This window comes from Caloenas nicobarica, chromosome 9 (assembly GCF_036013445.1).
Source record: "Caloenas nicobarica isolate bCalNic1 chromosome 9, bCalNic1.hap1, whole genome shotgun sequence".
Classification (NCBI taxonomy): Eukaryota; Metazoa; Chordata; class Aves; order Columbiformes; family Columbidae; genus Caloenas; species Caloenas nicobarica.
The window spans coordinates 18,333,276-18,347,725 of NC_088253.1; the positions used below are offsets into that span (position 1 = coordinate 18,333,276).

Below are 14,450 nucleotides of genomic sequence, written 5' to 3' on the forward strand. Positions count from 1 at the left end.
AGGTGGCCAAATTTTAGTTTGTTTTTAAAGGAAAGCACAATGACATTTACAGGATATTAGTTCGACACTGAAATAAGTTGCCTTCTAAGGATGCAGACACTCTGTCACTGGAGCTTTTTAAGAGTAGGACAGGCATAAAGCAGAAATGGTCTAGACCTGCTGACTCCTCACCAGGAGCAGAGACACATCATTGGGGTCAACTCTTGAGGTCTCTTCCTGCCTTGTTTTCTGTGTTCTACAAGTGAAAGTGACCACGTACAACCCAAATATCCGCTACACATTGTCAACAGATCACCCTCTAGTACATAAAGTACAATAATAAATGTTTAATCAAACTTAGAAAAGGGAAAACTTCCATATCATAGCTATGCTAAAAGCATATGAAATCAGGATAGGCCAGCTTAAAACCAAATACCTATAAACTCCAATCTATACTTTGTACTCCATCTGGTACAACAGCCCGTTCCCCCAGCAACAAAAGGCTAATGCAGGAAAATCCAAAATAGGCCACGGAATAGGTAACAATCTTGCAAACTTACAGTATCTTGTACCACCCACCAGTTACTCCTCCCTTGCCTCCCATAAAATTTTCAATCCTGCTTTTAATCTCATCTGTAGGTAGACATGCAAATGTCTAATCTTGTTCTGATTGGTATTAAGCACTTGGTCTCAAGAGCTCTTACAGTACATATGTTGAATAAAAATGTTTTTTCAAAGTCTTAAAGGTAATAACATTCACAATTATTTGCACTCTGAGATAAGACAAACAAAGGTACATGACTCTTCTCTAACCTGTCCATTATTTAACCTGAATGAACAGTAGGCATTTTACATTGTTTCTTCCAATATATACTGTCACACGTTTGTCAATACTGCCTTTTATCTGTCATCTGACTTTCAAGTTCCTCACAGAGGTCTCAAGTCCCCACTGTCCTGAATAACTGACTCAGCTGGCAGTTCTGCCTTCTCATCACTCTCCCTCTTTTCCAGGCACTTAGTACTTATTTTAAGCATGTGACTCTCACCCAGCTCAGCAGGGCACTAACTTCCACAGGATGCCAAACTGACCCTCATTAAATAGAACATTTAGTTTGGTGTTTGAAAATCCTTATATCAAAACCCAGATTCTTTCCCCTTGCTGAATTTGCTGTGATATTATCACCACAGGAACATTATGGATTTAGGTCACAGAATCACATTCTCCAAGCAGTTTTTAAGGTTTTCCTATTTGTAAGCCCCTAGAAGTTTACCCAATGAATAACAAACCCTTTTAGAGACACAAGTGATAAGCAGTAAAACACACGGAAACTTATTTTTCTTTGTCACCCTCACCTTAGTTCTCTGTGACCTAATTACTGCTCTCTAAGACAACATGGCCACATCAAAGGAGGAGCCCTTGTTTGTACTTGGACTTTAATTCAACCCTGTCCACTCACTGTTAACATATTCTAGTTTAGAACAACATTAGGACACAGATGGCACTCAGCACTCCACAGTAATTGCTAATTAAATACCAATACCCAGGGCATCCACAACTCAAGTTCTAACATAAAGGCAGTTCAACATCATGGCACAGAAGTTTGGCTGTTGCCCACAGCTGGCAAACAGCGAGAGTAAGTTACTTTGTACACTTTATGATGACTCTAGGAAAATCAAAACCATAACATGGAGTGAATCTTGCGTAGGAGGGACTAACAAATAGCATTCTTTAGGTTCAGATATCAAGTTCTGCATCCAAGATGCTCTGTAAGAAATCCTCATAGTCATTTTCACTTGTTTTGCTTGAGAAGTCAGCACTGCTGCTTGCAGAGAGGACTTGTGAGCTGGGGTAGGGGGAAGAGCCAGTCATCATTCTCATTCAAGGATAGTCTGAAGGGTGCACGTTAAGTGTTTGAAGACAGCTATCCTGTCCTACATCAAACTTACTGATCTGAAAAACACAAGAATCCCAAGTATCATCTACAGTTTACGTTCTGCATTCAAAAGTCTTCTATATCCTGCCAGGCACATATGAAAGCAATGCTTAACAACTACGAGGTCACATGAGCTTACCAAAACCTGCTGTGGAAGAGACGTTGAGCCAGGGACAGCGTACAGAACCGTTAAGGAAGTTTTACATTCATTAACAGAACGCTGTCCCTTTCGTGAGCTCCCACCACCAGATGCCTGGCAGCAGGTGCTTTGCGCCCAGTCAGCAACCAACCTGTAACCACATCGTGGTGTGGAATAACCCCCACGCACAGAACTTGAAACGGTGAGGACAAACCACACAAAACACAGCCCCGTTCTCCTGACACTTCCCCATTCAAACAAGGAGCTTCGGCTTCCAACGCAGCCCCTCGGTTAAACGCTAAGCTCTCCCTCTATAGCTGGGCTTTGCACTGCAAACCAGCACAAACCAGCTCGGATGAAGAGACCACTCCTCGCACATACAAAGCCAGCCCCGCTGTTTTAACGCAGGTTATTTTTCGAGCACATATCTAGAAACTCCCGAGGAGCCCAAGAAAAGCCCCCGGGGAGGCCTGCGAGTGCTCCCACCAGCCTCCCGCCGCAGCGGCCCGCACTGCGGCTGGGGCGCTGGTCAGGGAGCCCCGGGGGCCGGGGCTGGTCACATGCGGCCTCAGGCGGCCCTCTCCGGGAGGGGGCTCGCCTCAGAGGAGGCCTCCCCGGAGCCCCTCACCACAGGGCACCGAGGAGAGGGAGCCCCGGGCGGCTGCCGAGGGCTCAGGACCCGGCGGGGGGAGGTTAGAAGCCGCCACCGCCCACCGAGGGGGGAGAGGAGGCGGCGGGAGGGGAAGCCATGACACACCCGCGAGGCGCCCTCACCTGCCCGCCGCTCCGGCCGCCGCGCCTGCCGTCCCCGCGCCGCGCGTCGCCATTGGCCGCCCTCACGTCCCTCCCCGCGCTCCCATTGGCCGAAATGCCGCGCTTCCCTGCGCTGAGCTCTTCTATTGGTCCAGCCGCCGCTCTTCCCTGTGCGTCAGCTCCCGCCCTCTCGCGACAACAACTTTATTGAGGCGCTCCGAGACGGACACGAACAGCGTGTTGCGGGGGGGCGGCTGCCTGCGGAGATCGCGGGTTCGAGGCTGCCCTGCGCCGGTCCGCCCCGTGCGCTCGGCGCTGTACGTTCTCCATCGTCAGTGGAACGGGCTCCTCGAGGTGGACAGGGACACGTTGCGTTTGGTCCCTTCCCGAGCACACGCGCATAATGGCAGAGGGTGGGGTAGGACATTAGCATAAGCCTTACAGCAGATATTGCCAATGAGCTGGGATTTGTAGGGCAAGACCTGGGAACAGGGAATTTCATGGGCCCTGACAGGGCACATCCAAGAGCCTGCTTGCGTGCCAGGTGATGGACAGACCTTGTCACTGCTTCAAAACATCATCCATCAAACCTTCAAAGCCCCTTCCTCATAACTACAATCATGTCTTTTGTCTTCCTTAATGCTTATTTTAATGGGACCCCCGTTTGCCCAGCTCTCCCCATATCCCACCACCTTGCTCTCTGGTGAAGAGTTATTCCTGCTGCGGAGATCCCTAGTGCCATGGCCCAGCTGCAGTGACACCTTCAGATCCCATTTCCTGATACGCAGTAAGGGAAGCAGATGCAACACCAAGATTTCCTACAGCCCTTCAAAGCCGAATGGGTTTCTCCATTAATACAGCCTCTGTGCACAAGATTCCACATGTAAAAAGCAGTTCCCATGCCTAAAGCAGCTCTGAGCCCAGGGCCAGTGCTGACACGGGCTGCAGTTGCTACCCCCTAATTGCAAAGTGCAGGCAGGGGCGTCCAGGGGCATCCCTGCCCATCGATTCATGGCCCTGCCTGCTGGCCTGTGAAGCAGCTGCACAGAAATCTGCTCTCACTGGGCTGTGCTTGGGCAAGTTACATCCCGGCCTGCCCCAGCACCACAATCCAGATTTTCCCAAGGATGTCTCCTTGCATGCAGGATGATGAGCATCAGAACATAGCTTTCCTTGAAGGTTCCTGAGGGTTTCTTTTCTTTGCCTTACTAAAAGTTTTTTCAAGCCATCATAAATCATCTTCTGCACTTCATTTTTTCCAAGTTGCAAACATCACTTAGGGCATATAAAAACACCCTAGGTGGCTCTAAAATGTAGCCAGCCAGGGAGCTGCCTTCCTCAATGCTCAGGTCTGCCCAGCCCCAACCCCCAGGGCAGGAGCATCTCTAACGTATGGCAGAGATTTAGGTCCCCATCAGAGTATGGGGTGGTGCATAAGCATGTCTGCTATAACCTATAGCCCTTCAGGGGCTGCCCCAGTTCCACTGGCCCTGCTTCATATCTCCAAGGAGGCAAAGGTGACTTGCAGCCATTCCAGCTGAGCTGCCTTTCCCAGCGAAAAAAAAAAAAAAAAAAAAAAATTGCAAACCCCAATTTTCCCTCCTCTGAGGCAGTTAGTGAGGCAGTTAGGTTGCTCTCCCTGTGCTGTGACACTCACTGGTTGTTCAGCGGCTGGCTAGCAACCCCCAAAATCAATTTTTTCCAATGCTGTGTGCCTGCCTGGCTCCCCAGAGTCTGTGTTCTTTATGAATCTGTAGTTTTAACTCTTTCTAATGCTTTTAGTGCCATATGCTGAGAGCTGGCACATATAAAGCATGTTTTCCCTGTGCCACGGGCTGATCCATGCTCTGGGGTCTGCTGCATTTGAGATGGCCCCAGGGTGCCCAGCTACACCCTTCGTGGAGCTTCATCCCAAAAATTAGCAGGAGGAGGGAGTGCTTGTGTCACTGAGGTGCTTGGGGCAGCTACTCTGAGGGGTGCGCTGGTTCCTGGCAAGGTGCCCTGGCAGGATGGGTGTCCTGATGGGATGGATAACACAGTGGGATGGGTGTGCTGGTGGGATGGGTATGCTGGTGGGATGGATACCCTGACAGGGTGGCCATGCCACACCAGCTCTCTCCCTCAGCCTGTCCAGACTCCCGGGGCAGCTCTCCAGCGGGAGGAGGAGAGCGCTGAGCAGACCGGGGACAAGTACTGGTCCCCCCCGGAGCGGGCTGGGGGTGGCAGCCGCCCTGCAGGGCAGGTGACATGGGGGCAGCCGGACACACGCAGGGACAGCGGGGCTGGACGGGTCCCGGTGCTGCGGGCGGCGCTGAGCCCGGCACAGGCAGGTGGCAGCAAATCCCTGCGGTAGCGCTCGGCGGCACCGAGCCCCGGGGAGCCGCTCCTGCGGGCGGGGGAAGCGTCCCCTCTGCACTGGGGACATTCCCCTCCGCATTGAGTGTCTGTCCCCTCTGCACTGGGGACGTGTCCGCTCTGCACGGGATGCCTGTCCGCCCTGCACAGAGTGCATGTTTGCTCTGCACTAGGTGCGTTGCCCCTCTGCGCTAGGTGTCCGTCCCCTCTGCGCTGGGTGCACAGAGTACCCGTCCCCTCTGCACAGGGTACACGTCTCCTGAGGACAGGGCATTATGTCCCCTGTGCACAGGGTGTTTGTCCCTTCAGTACACGGTGCATTTCCCCTCTATACAGGGTGTATTTACTCTCTGCACACGGTGCATGTCCCCTCTGCACAGGGTTTGTGTCCCACCTGCACAGGGTGCCTGTCGTGTGTGCACAGGGTGCTTGTCCCCTCTGCACACAGCTCTTCTGCACACAGTGCACAGGGTACACATCCCGCCTGCACATGGTGCCTGTCCCCTCTCCACAGGACACGTGCCAGCACTACCCAGGGCCGTGGAGAGAGATCAGCCTCACGGGACTCATGCAGAGCCAGAAGCGGTGCTGAGCACAGCTCCCCGGGGTGCTGCACCCTGCCACAGGGCTGCCTGGCTGGATATGCACCCAGGACACCTCTGTCCTGGCTCCCCTGGGTGCCCACAGGAGACACATGGTCACCTCAAACCACCTCTGCATCAAGGGGCTGGACAAAGCACACTGGCCTCTTCTTGAATCAAACCCTTATCCCACGGCTCTCCCATGATACAAAGCTGTGTGGAGGCTGAAAGCAGCTGTCACTTCATTAAAAAGTAAGCTTTTTCCATAGAAAATACTCCTGAGGGGACCTGAAAGTCCTTAGCCTCTTCACCTCAGCTACAGGCACTGTGCACATCCCGGGCCAGCACCTCCCATGGGCACCTACACCCATTCCACCAGTCTGGTGGTTTTCCCAACTCCAAATCACACCTGGAGAGGCTGCAGAAGGCACTGAGGTTGGGGTCCCACAGCTCTCAGGCAGCTGCTGCTGTCAGATGGGTGCACAGGCAGAACCAGGAGCAGGCAGGGCAGGCTGGCAGCGGCAGGTGTGGAGGTGCGTGCCCGTGTACCACCCTGGCACGCCGCTGGGAACAGGGAGCGGTTGATGCCCGGGGCCCTTCCTGAGAGGGGAAACCCCATCCACACCCTGGCTTTGTTTCTGGTGCAGGATGTGGCGCCTGGCCCCAGGGGGGTAGCTCAACCCACAGCCCCTCTGCTGCACTGGCTGGGGTCACAGCCCTGCTGCACCCAGCTCCAGCATTGGGGCCACATCAACCCCACAGCAGTCTTGTTTTGCAGCAAAGCATCTTCTCTTCTTTTTTTAAACGCATTTAGGACAAGGCATGCCCTTAAACCTCAACTTCAGTACTAAGCCCCTGCTGCAACACAAAGTGCTGGGAGGCTGCTTAGGCTAAAGGCACACACTAACGCAATAAGGCAACACATTTAAAAGGCAAATGGGTGCTGAGCTGGGTATTGCTTTTCTCACTAGTGAGGCTGGGTGCTGAGCAGGCTGGGCACCCCCTGCAGAGCCATGTGCTGAAGCTGGGGAAACCTTTGGGGAAGGGGTAGGCAGCTCCTCTGGGTGCCTGGAGCATCCCGGGAAGGGCTTGGGCATTAGGGACTGGCACTGCCACACTCCCTCCTTGCAGACACCCCTCCTTGTGTCACCCAGCCTGGCAGAAAGGACTGCATGGGTGCCAAAGGGCCTTCATTTCAGGCCCCAGGGCACCGGCTTCTAAATTCATCCTGTCTGGTGCCTGATCACCAAGGGCTGGAGGGGACATCCTCACTGGGCTGAGCTGTCCCCCTGCGTGAAGAGGCGGGGAAAGGGCAATGGCAGTGGGGTGCCAGGCCTGGCAGCAGGGCTGGGAACCTGCTTCTGTGGCAGGGCACACCCAGGGGATGTGCACAGGCAGGCACGGGCGGCCACCCCAGCCGGCAGCAGGAGCTCCTGTGCCTAAAAAGCAACATTCACTTGGCAGAGACTTTCGGAAGTAGAACACAGCCCCACACACTTTCCCATCCACACACCTCCCAATCCCAGCAGGCTGCAGCCACCCACCATCAGGGCACAAAACACAGCCCCCCATCACCCCAAAACAATTCCCACACAGGAGTCACGAGTGGTGACAGGGCTCAGCCTCCAGCCCAACAGCAGCACTCACACCTTCAGCCAAAGTCTTTTATTTCCATCCATCCAGTTTCACCACTGGTACAGAAAATAGAAAACATGAAAAAAAAAAAAAAGGGGTTTTGTGCCCCCCACCCCCCATCCCCGAAGCGTGCCGGCTATTTACAGGCAGAGGCGAGCGGCTCAGTGGCAGCAGCTGCACTTGCTGCTGGACGGCTCCTTGCACACGCAGCCCTTGGCACAGTTGCTGCAGCTCGCAGGGCAGCAGGAGCAGCAGCCTGGTGGGGGACATGAGAGTTAGGGGGTGGATGGGAAGGAATGGGGGTCCCATGGGGCAGGGGCACCCTATGGAGAGTGGGAAACACACCCCACCTGCCGCACCCATGGGTAGGGCTGAGATCCCAACGGGGCAGCATTTGGGGGTCTCCACGGAGGTCCTACAGGGCAGGTGCACCCTCCCAAAGGGGAGAGGGGGGAGTCTCCGGGAGGCAGGGGAAGAGGGAAGGATCCTCATGAAGGTCCTGCAGAGTAGGGACACCCCCTCAAAGGGGAATACGAGTGTCTCCAAGGGTGAGGGGAAGAAGGAAGGATCCTCATGAGGGTCCTGCAGGGCAGCGGCACATCCATGGGAGAGTGGTGGGGTTTCTATAAGGCGTCCCACAGGGCAAGGGGGAGTTTCTCTACGGGACAAGAGTCAGGAGGGCCCCATGGGGGTTCCACTATAGGACAGGGAAGTGCCCATGAGGGTCCAACAGGGCAAGGGCAGCCCCTCAAGAGAATGGCTGTGCCCCCCCGGGCTGAGCCCCCCACTCACTCTTGCGGCAGCTCTGGCAGCGGCAGTTCTTGCACTTGCAGGACCCGGCGCAGGAGCAGGAGTCACCTGGGGCAGAAGAGCGGCCGTGAGCGGACCCGCCGCAACGGAACCGGCCGGGCACAGCCGGGACGGGACGGGACGGGACGGGACAGCACACTTACCGGCGGCACACGTGCAGTCCTGGGGATCCATGGCTCGGCTAGGCGCGGCTTGAGTAAGCTCGGCTACACACAGCACAACTCCCTTGGGCTCACGGCGCTACCGAGCGGCGCCGGCCGCCCAGTATTTATGTGGTGGAGGAGCAGGGCGGTGCTCGGCGCTGCGCACGGCGGGGCGGGACGGGACCGTGCGCACCGGGGCCGTGCTCAGCGCCGGGCCGTGCTCATCCCGGACCGTGCGCAGCGGGACCGTGCGCACCCCGGGGCGGCGCTCAGCGGCAGCCGTGCTGCCCGGGGGGCCGTGCTCAGCGGCAGCCGTGCTGCCCGGGGGGCCGTGCCGGGGGGCCGTGCTCAGTGGCAGCCGTGCTGCCCGGGGGGCCGTGCCGGGGGGCCGTGCCGTGGGGCCGTGCTCAGCGGCAGCCGTGCTGCCCGGGGGGCCGTGCCGGGGGGCCGTGCTCAGCGGCAGCCGTGCTGCACGGGGGGCCGTGCCGGGGGGCCGTGCTCAGCGGGGGCAGTGCCGTGCTCACCCCGGGTCACGGACGTGCCCGCGCCCCCCACGGCTCCCGACCACGGGGTCCTACCCACACCCCTTTCTGCCACCACTGCCTTGGCAGAGTGCTGCAATCCTGGGGGTCCATGATGCTGGAAAATGCCAAGAGGGGGGTGACAGCGCTGGCACGGCATCGCCACCAGCTCGTGCACATTTGGGACAGCCCCGCGACAACACCTGGCCCTTCTCAGCCCCGTGTGCCCAGCGCTGGGGTGCGGCTGTGCCCCCACCCTTGGGGAAGCCATGGGATGTGTGTGGCTGTCCCCGGGGAGGGGACAGTCTCAGCATCCTTGAGGAGAGTGGGATGGCCCTGGGGCAGCCGCCATGGGGCTGGGGTGCCGGGCTGGCACCCCAGGAGGTGTGGACATAGGGGTGCAGGACTGGGGTGCAGCGTGGGAGCGTGGCACGGTGTGCCCAGCGGCTGCTGGGAAGCATGGCTTTGTGTCACTGGTGGTGCCCGTGGGTTGCCCCGCTTGTCACAGCGTTTATGTGCCAGCCAGCTTCCACTGCCCCGCTCTTGCCCACAGCCAGCTTGGCATCTGGCATGGAAAACAGCGGCTGGGTGAGGGACAGGCCATTTCCACACCTGCCCTGGTGCTCATGGTGGTGGCAGTTTTGTTGCAAATAGGGCAAGTCTGGGCTCGGTGCTGGTGTGTGGACAGGGTCGGTCCGCATGGAGCCCAGGCCAGCAAGTGCTGGGATGAAGAGCAGGTTGTTGGCCCTGGGAGGTTGTGCGAGGGAACGGCTTGTGCTTGTTTGCAAAAACATGGATTTTTTTTTCCTGGCAGTCTTTCGCGGGCAGCAGCGAGGGAGTGTAAATACGAGGCTAAGCCAGCAGGCGTTGCGCTTGCCACTGGCTGAGCGGGAAAGGAGGAGAAGTGAAGTCACGATGCACGTGTGGTCTTGTTGCACATAAACACGGATTGTGAAATCGCTTCCTGGACACCCACTCAGCACGTTGCTGCTGGCCACTGCTGCTCCTCTGCCCCCCCTCCAGCGGGGACAAGCTCTGCTGCACCCCTGTTTGAAGAAAGCAGAGCCCCCCCCAACCCAAAATGGGGATGTGCACCCTGACATGGGGCTGTACTGAAAGCAGGGGATAACTGTACAGGGGTGAGGCTGCAGAGGAGGCAGGAGAATTCCCAGATTTCTAGGAATCCCCCCAGGTCACCCATGGATGGGCTGTGCCAGATCCCAGAGCACATGGCCTCAGGCCTCCTGTCACCTCGAGCTGGAATTGGCAGCGCAGCATCCCCATGGGACTGCGTGTGGAGCAGGAGCAGGAAAAGAACCTGGAAAATGCCCTGTTTTGCAATCGGGGCATTTCTGCTGGATAATGAAGTCACCCCGTGGTGAGACACGGATGGATGAGCCATTCCTCCCCCCTAGCCGCAGGTTTGCCCAAATGCCGGGATGCAGGGCACGTGCCAGACGTCAGCAGGGAGAGGGGACCTTGTGGGGTTTCTCACGTCGCTGCTGATAACTACGATTTCCTGGGGCTGGTTAGGAACGGTTAATCCCGAGGCTGTGCCTGTGGAGTCCCAGGTCCAACTCTGATTTTTACAGCAGCTGTAAAGTGAGAAGAGGAGCCACAGCTGCCCAGCATGGGTCTCAGGGCTCGGAGCTGGGCTGCTGGGACCCCCATATGCCCCCTGCTTCCCACGCAGGCAGGGCACAGCATCCGATAGCTGTTCTCCATCATGCTGCCATGGGGCATGGGGATGCACAAGGGGCAGAGCCACAGGGCAGGACTGATGCAAACCCACTGGGGACAGCGAGGCTGGAGGGATGCCATCTGCCCCACTGGTTAAACCACAGGTTTGGGGATAAATCCTAATAGGATTCACACTGTTTGGGGGCTCACCTACAATGTTTTTTACAATGTTGGCACATAAATCTCTGTGGGTAGGAAGGAATAGTCATAACTCTGCTGTTTGCAGAATGGAGTTTAGGTTGATGCTCCAGAGCCGGTGCTGCACTTTGCCTGTGGCATGCCTGCCCTGCCCTACATTTCAGCTGGCACAGGGACGTGCTTCACACCTATCAAAAGTGTGGGGTGATGGTGACATCTCAGGAAATGCCTTGGGGGAAAAGCCCTCCTGGACTGGTGGGCAGAGGTGGCCTCAGATATGCTGAAACCCTGGCTTAGTCCCGGCGGCACTGGCTGGTCAGGTCAGGAAGGGGTTTGGAGCTCAAAAAAAGCCCCAAAAGGCTGCATTTGAGGGGTGCAGGGACAGACAGGAGCCCTTGTGTGTCCTAAGAAGCAGCACAGTGCCCTGTGGCACCTGGGGTGCAGCATCCTGGCAGCGGCGTGGCTGAGTTTGGGCAGGGTGAGCATCACACCCCAGCACGGGCATCACATCCAATTGCAGGCATTGTGTGCTGGTGTGGGCATCGCACCCCATCATGGGCATTGGAGCTCCCCACAGAAGCTCCCCACCAGGCTCACAGTGGTTGCGGGGGATAAGCAGTGTGGTTCTTCCAGCCAGTTCAACTGAACTGTCAGGAGTCAAACCTGTTCCCCTGCCACAGCACCTGCTGTGGAAACGTTACCCCTGGAAATGGGCAGGGCTGCAGCGGTAATTATGCTGTCGGTGAAGGCTTGTAATAACGAGCTGCTCATTAGCCCGAGGGTTTCTGGTGGAGGAGGGAGCATGGGATTTGCCCTTGGGTAACAACAGGGTGGGGAAAAAAACCCCAAACTATAAATTACCTCGTTGTGCAGGGAAAGTGTTAAAATAAGAGTCAGAGCTGCTGGCAGGGAGGGCAGAGCCAAGACTAGAAGAAAGGAGCAAAAATAAGACGTGGGCTCTTTGCCATGACCCCCAAATGTGTTGCCTTCCCGCTCTCCAGGGAAATGCCCCCTTCAACAAAAGTGCCAGGTTCCTTATAGACCTTTATATACACATTGCTTTATTTAGGTAGCTTTTACATGTCAAAAGTGGCAAACACTAAAGATATCTGAACACATATAAAAAAAACCTCTAACATACACAATAAGGTTATTTTTCTTCAGCCCCCTAGATGTGCAGCACCCTCAGATGTGCAGCCAGGGGTCCCTATTTGCAGCAGCTGCACTTGGCGGAGGGCGGCCCCTTGCACACGCAGCCCTGCGCACACTTGGCACAACCCGCTGGGCAGCAGGAGCAGCAGCCTGTGGAGGGAAGAAAAATAAATCAGGCACATTCCTGGGGGGGTCTCAGGATGGGTCTTGGAGGTGTCCTGTAGGAGATGGCTGGTTTGGAGACCTCTCACCGACCCCTGTGTCCTCCCTTTTCAGCAGCATCCCTAACCCCATCAGCATCTCCCAGGGTGTTTTTGCATCCAGAACTGGGAGGGTGCCGGACCCCAGAGGCTCACTGGGTCCCCCCCAGCCCCTCTCTGTGCAAACCCTCATGCACATGGCTCTGCCCGGCGTTGACGGCATCAGGAGCAGCTGGAAGAAATCCCAGTTCTGGTTTCCTCACGCAGCATCCCCTTGCCCTGAGCCTGAGGCACCAGTGAGGCGTACGCTGAGTTCTGGGTTATATCGTCGGGCTTGTATTGCCTGGTGTGGGGGCAGAAGGGGGAATTCATGGGGTGCTCCTTTGGGAGCAAAATAATACAGGAGGAATAAACTCAACTCTGGCAATACTGATCCTGCTTTGATTCAGTGTGTCCAAGGACATGTAGTGAAAGCCCCCACAAGTGTTTCTGCCTCCCAACCCCCTGCGGGGTTTGGGTTCCTCCCCCTTACCTTTTTTGCATGATGTGCATTTGCAGTTTTTGCATTTGCAGTTGTCCCCACAGGTGCAGGTGCCACCTAAAACATAGAGAAAAGGAGAAAAAAGGGTTGAGAGGAGGTGGTGGGAAGGAATCCCCACATCCCCAGGGATGCTCCGGGGTGAGTGCAGCAGGAAGAACACCGCTGCCCTTCCGAGCATCCTCTCTCCAGCAGCAGCGGCTGGGGCTGAAGCTTCAGCCTCGCTCAGCGGGGAGGTCTCAGCATTCCCGCCTGTTCCCGGCGAGATGCTCCAAGTGTGACACCACAACACGGGAGGATTCCAGCAGCCAGCCCGGCCAGGACGAGAGCATCGGGCATGGCAGAGGAGGCCGCCGGGCGGGTGGTCCCACAGGGATGCTCTGTCTCCCGCATCCCCGCGGGGCCAACACGGAAGGAAGCGCTGCCTTACCCGCGGCACAAGGGCAGTCCTGGGAGTCCATGTCTGCCTGGGCTGGGTGCTGGCTGTCGGACACGTTGGGCGGTGAGACGAGCAGCTTTGGCAGAGCTCACAGCCGCCTCCTATTTATCCGTGGCCAGGCGAGAGCGAGTGCAAAACCTCCGCCCCTCACAGCCTGCGCACGGCTCAGCCCGGCACCTGCCCCGGGCGCTGCTGATTCACTCCCCGGGCGGCCAGGCAGGACTTGGGGCTCCCATGTCCCCCTGGTGCCGGTGGCAGCAGGCAGTCTGACCGGCTGGCCACCCCTCCGCCACTGAGATGCTGGCGGGGGGGTGCAGAGAACGGACAGCTCGCATCACATAGATGGCACCTGCTTTGGGAGCACTGCTCCACTCCCAGGGGCTGAGGGGGTGCACACAGTGAGGCCCCCACAGGCTGGGACTTTGCCAAAATCAAGGTGTTGAGCCCCTAGATGTCTCGGGGGGGTGCATTGGTCCCAGGGCTGCCACCACTGCTGGGAACTCTCAGGCCCTCCTCCAAGACCCAGCACAGTGGGATGATGGGGAGCTGGCACAGCGAGGTGACAGGGGTGCAGTCCCTGCCCCAGACCCCATCCCATGGCTCCAACACCCTCCCCATGAGCAGGAGCAGCAACAAGCTGAACTGGCCCAGCCAGAGCCTGCTGTGCCCTCCCAGCGCCCCGGGACGGCGGCGCCCACGTCCCCTCGGCGCCGTGCATGGCACCTCGGGGGCCCTGTCTCCTTCCCGGCTGCGGTGCCTTGTCCCACTTATCTGAATTAATTTCCGCACACCATTACCCGGGTGTGCAGGGGAGGAGGGTGACGGGCGAAGTGCCATCACCCTGGTCAACACCTCCGGCAGGTTTTACCCACCCACTCGAAAGAGCAGTGAGGGTTTGGGGTGGAAGGTGTGAAGAAAGTGATGCTTTCTGAGATGCTGGGTGCAGGGAGGGACTGCGCCGCAGCCAGGGGGCATTGCCAGCTGTGGAACATCCCTCCTCCTCACCCCTGGGGTTTTGTGTGCTCCCCGATGTTGGTGATACCCCATCCTGGCTGCCCCGCGCTCTGAAACTCCTTTTCTTCAGGGTTTTATCCCATCTGGGCTTTTGCCTGCGGTGCTTGGCTAAGGCGGTTTGTTGGAGGCAATGCTAATCCAGGCGAAACAGCGGGCCATGGAGTATTTTTACCACCCAGCTGTCTGGGCATGTTTGGAGCTTGTTGGGTGGGGAGCGGTGCCAGCACCCGACTCGGCGTCTCCTCCCGCCCAGCCAGGCCAGGGTGGGAAATCGGTACATAAAAGCTTGAAGAAGGCAGAGCCGATGGGCCCCTTCCTCTCCCCTGCTGCCCTGGCAGTGGCTTGTCGGTGCCCCAGCATGCCAGCCCTGCGGTCGTGT

General features: G+C 57.3%; 3 protein-coding genes across 3 annotated transcripts in view; all 3 read right to left on the minus strand.

The window, feature by feature from the left end:
* Positions 1-2,882, minus strand: part of NUP93 (nucleoporin 93) — a 78,691-nt gene extending 75,809 nt beyond the window's left edge. The window contains exon 1 of the mRNA XM_065640598.1: positions 2,827-2,882. The gene's annotated coding sequence lies outside the window, so the exon portion shown is untranslated. The remainder of the gene's footprint in view (positions 1-2,826) is intronic.
* A 4,509-nt stretch (positions 2,883-7,391) lies between these two features.
* Positions 7,392-8,508, minus strand: LOC135992134 (metallothionein-2). The gene is made up of 3 exons (XM_065641113.1): positions 8,330-8,508; positions 8,169-8,234; positions 7,392-7,632 (listed from the first exon to the last, which is right to left on the minus strand). Exons 1-3 carry the CDS (start codon positions 8,358-8,360, stop codon positions 7,538-7,540), a joined length of 192 nt encoding a protein of 63 aa, XP_065497185.1. The 5' UTR covers positions 8,361-8,508; the 3' UTR covers positions 7,392-7,537.
* Positions 8,509-11,775: 3,267 nt separating this feature from the next.
* On the minus strand, positions 11,776-13,123 carry LOC135992171 (metallothionein-1). The gene is made up of 3 exons (XM_065641160.1): positions 13,049-13,123; positions 12,613-12,678; positions 11,776-12,030 (listed from the first exon to the last, which is right to left on the minus strand). Exons 1-3 carry the CDS (start codon positions 13,077-13,079, stop codon positions 11,936-11,938), a joined length of 192 nt encoding a protein of 63 aa, XP_065497232.1. The 5' UTR covers positions 13,080-13,123; the 3' UTR covers positions 11,776-11,935.
* Between the last annotated feature and the right edge of the window lie 1,327 nt (positions 13,124-14,450).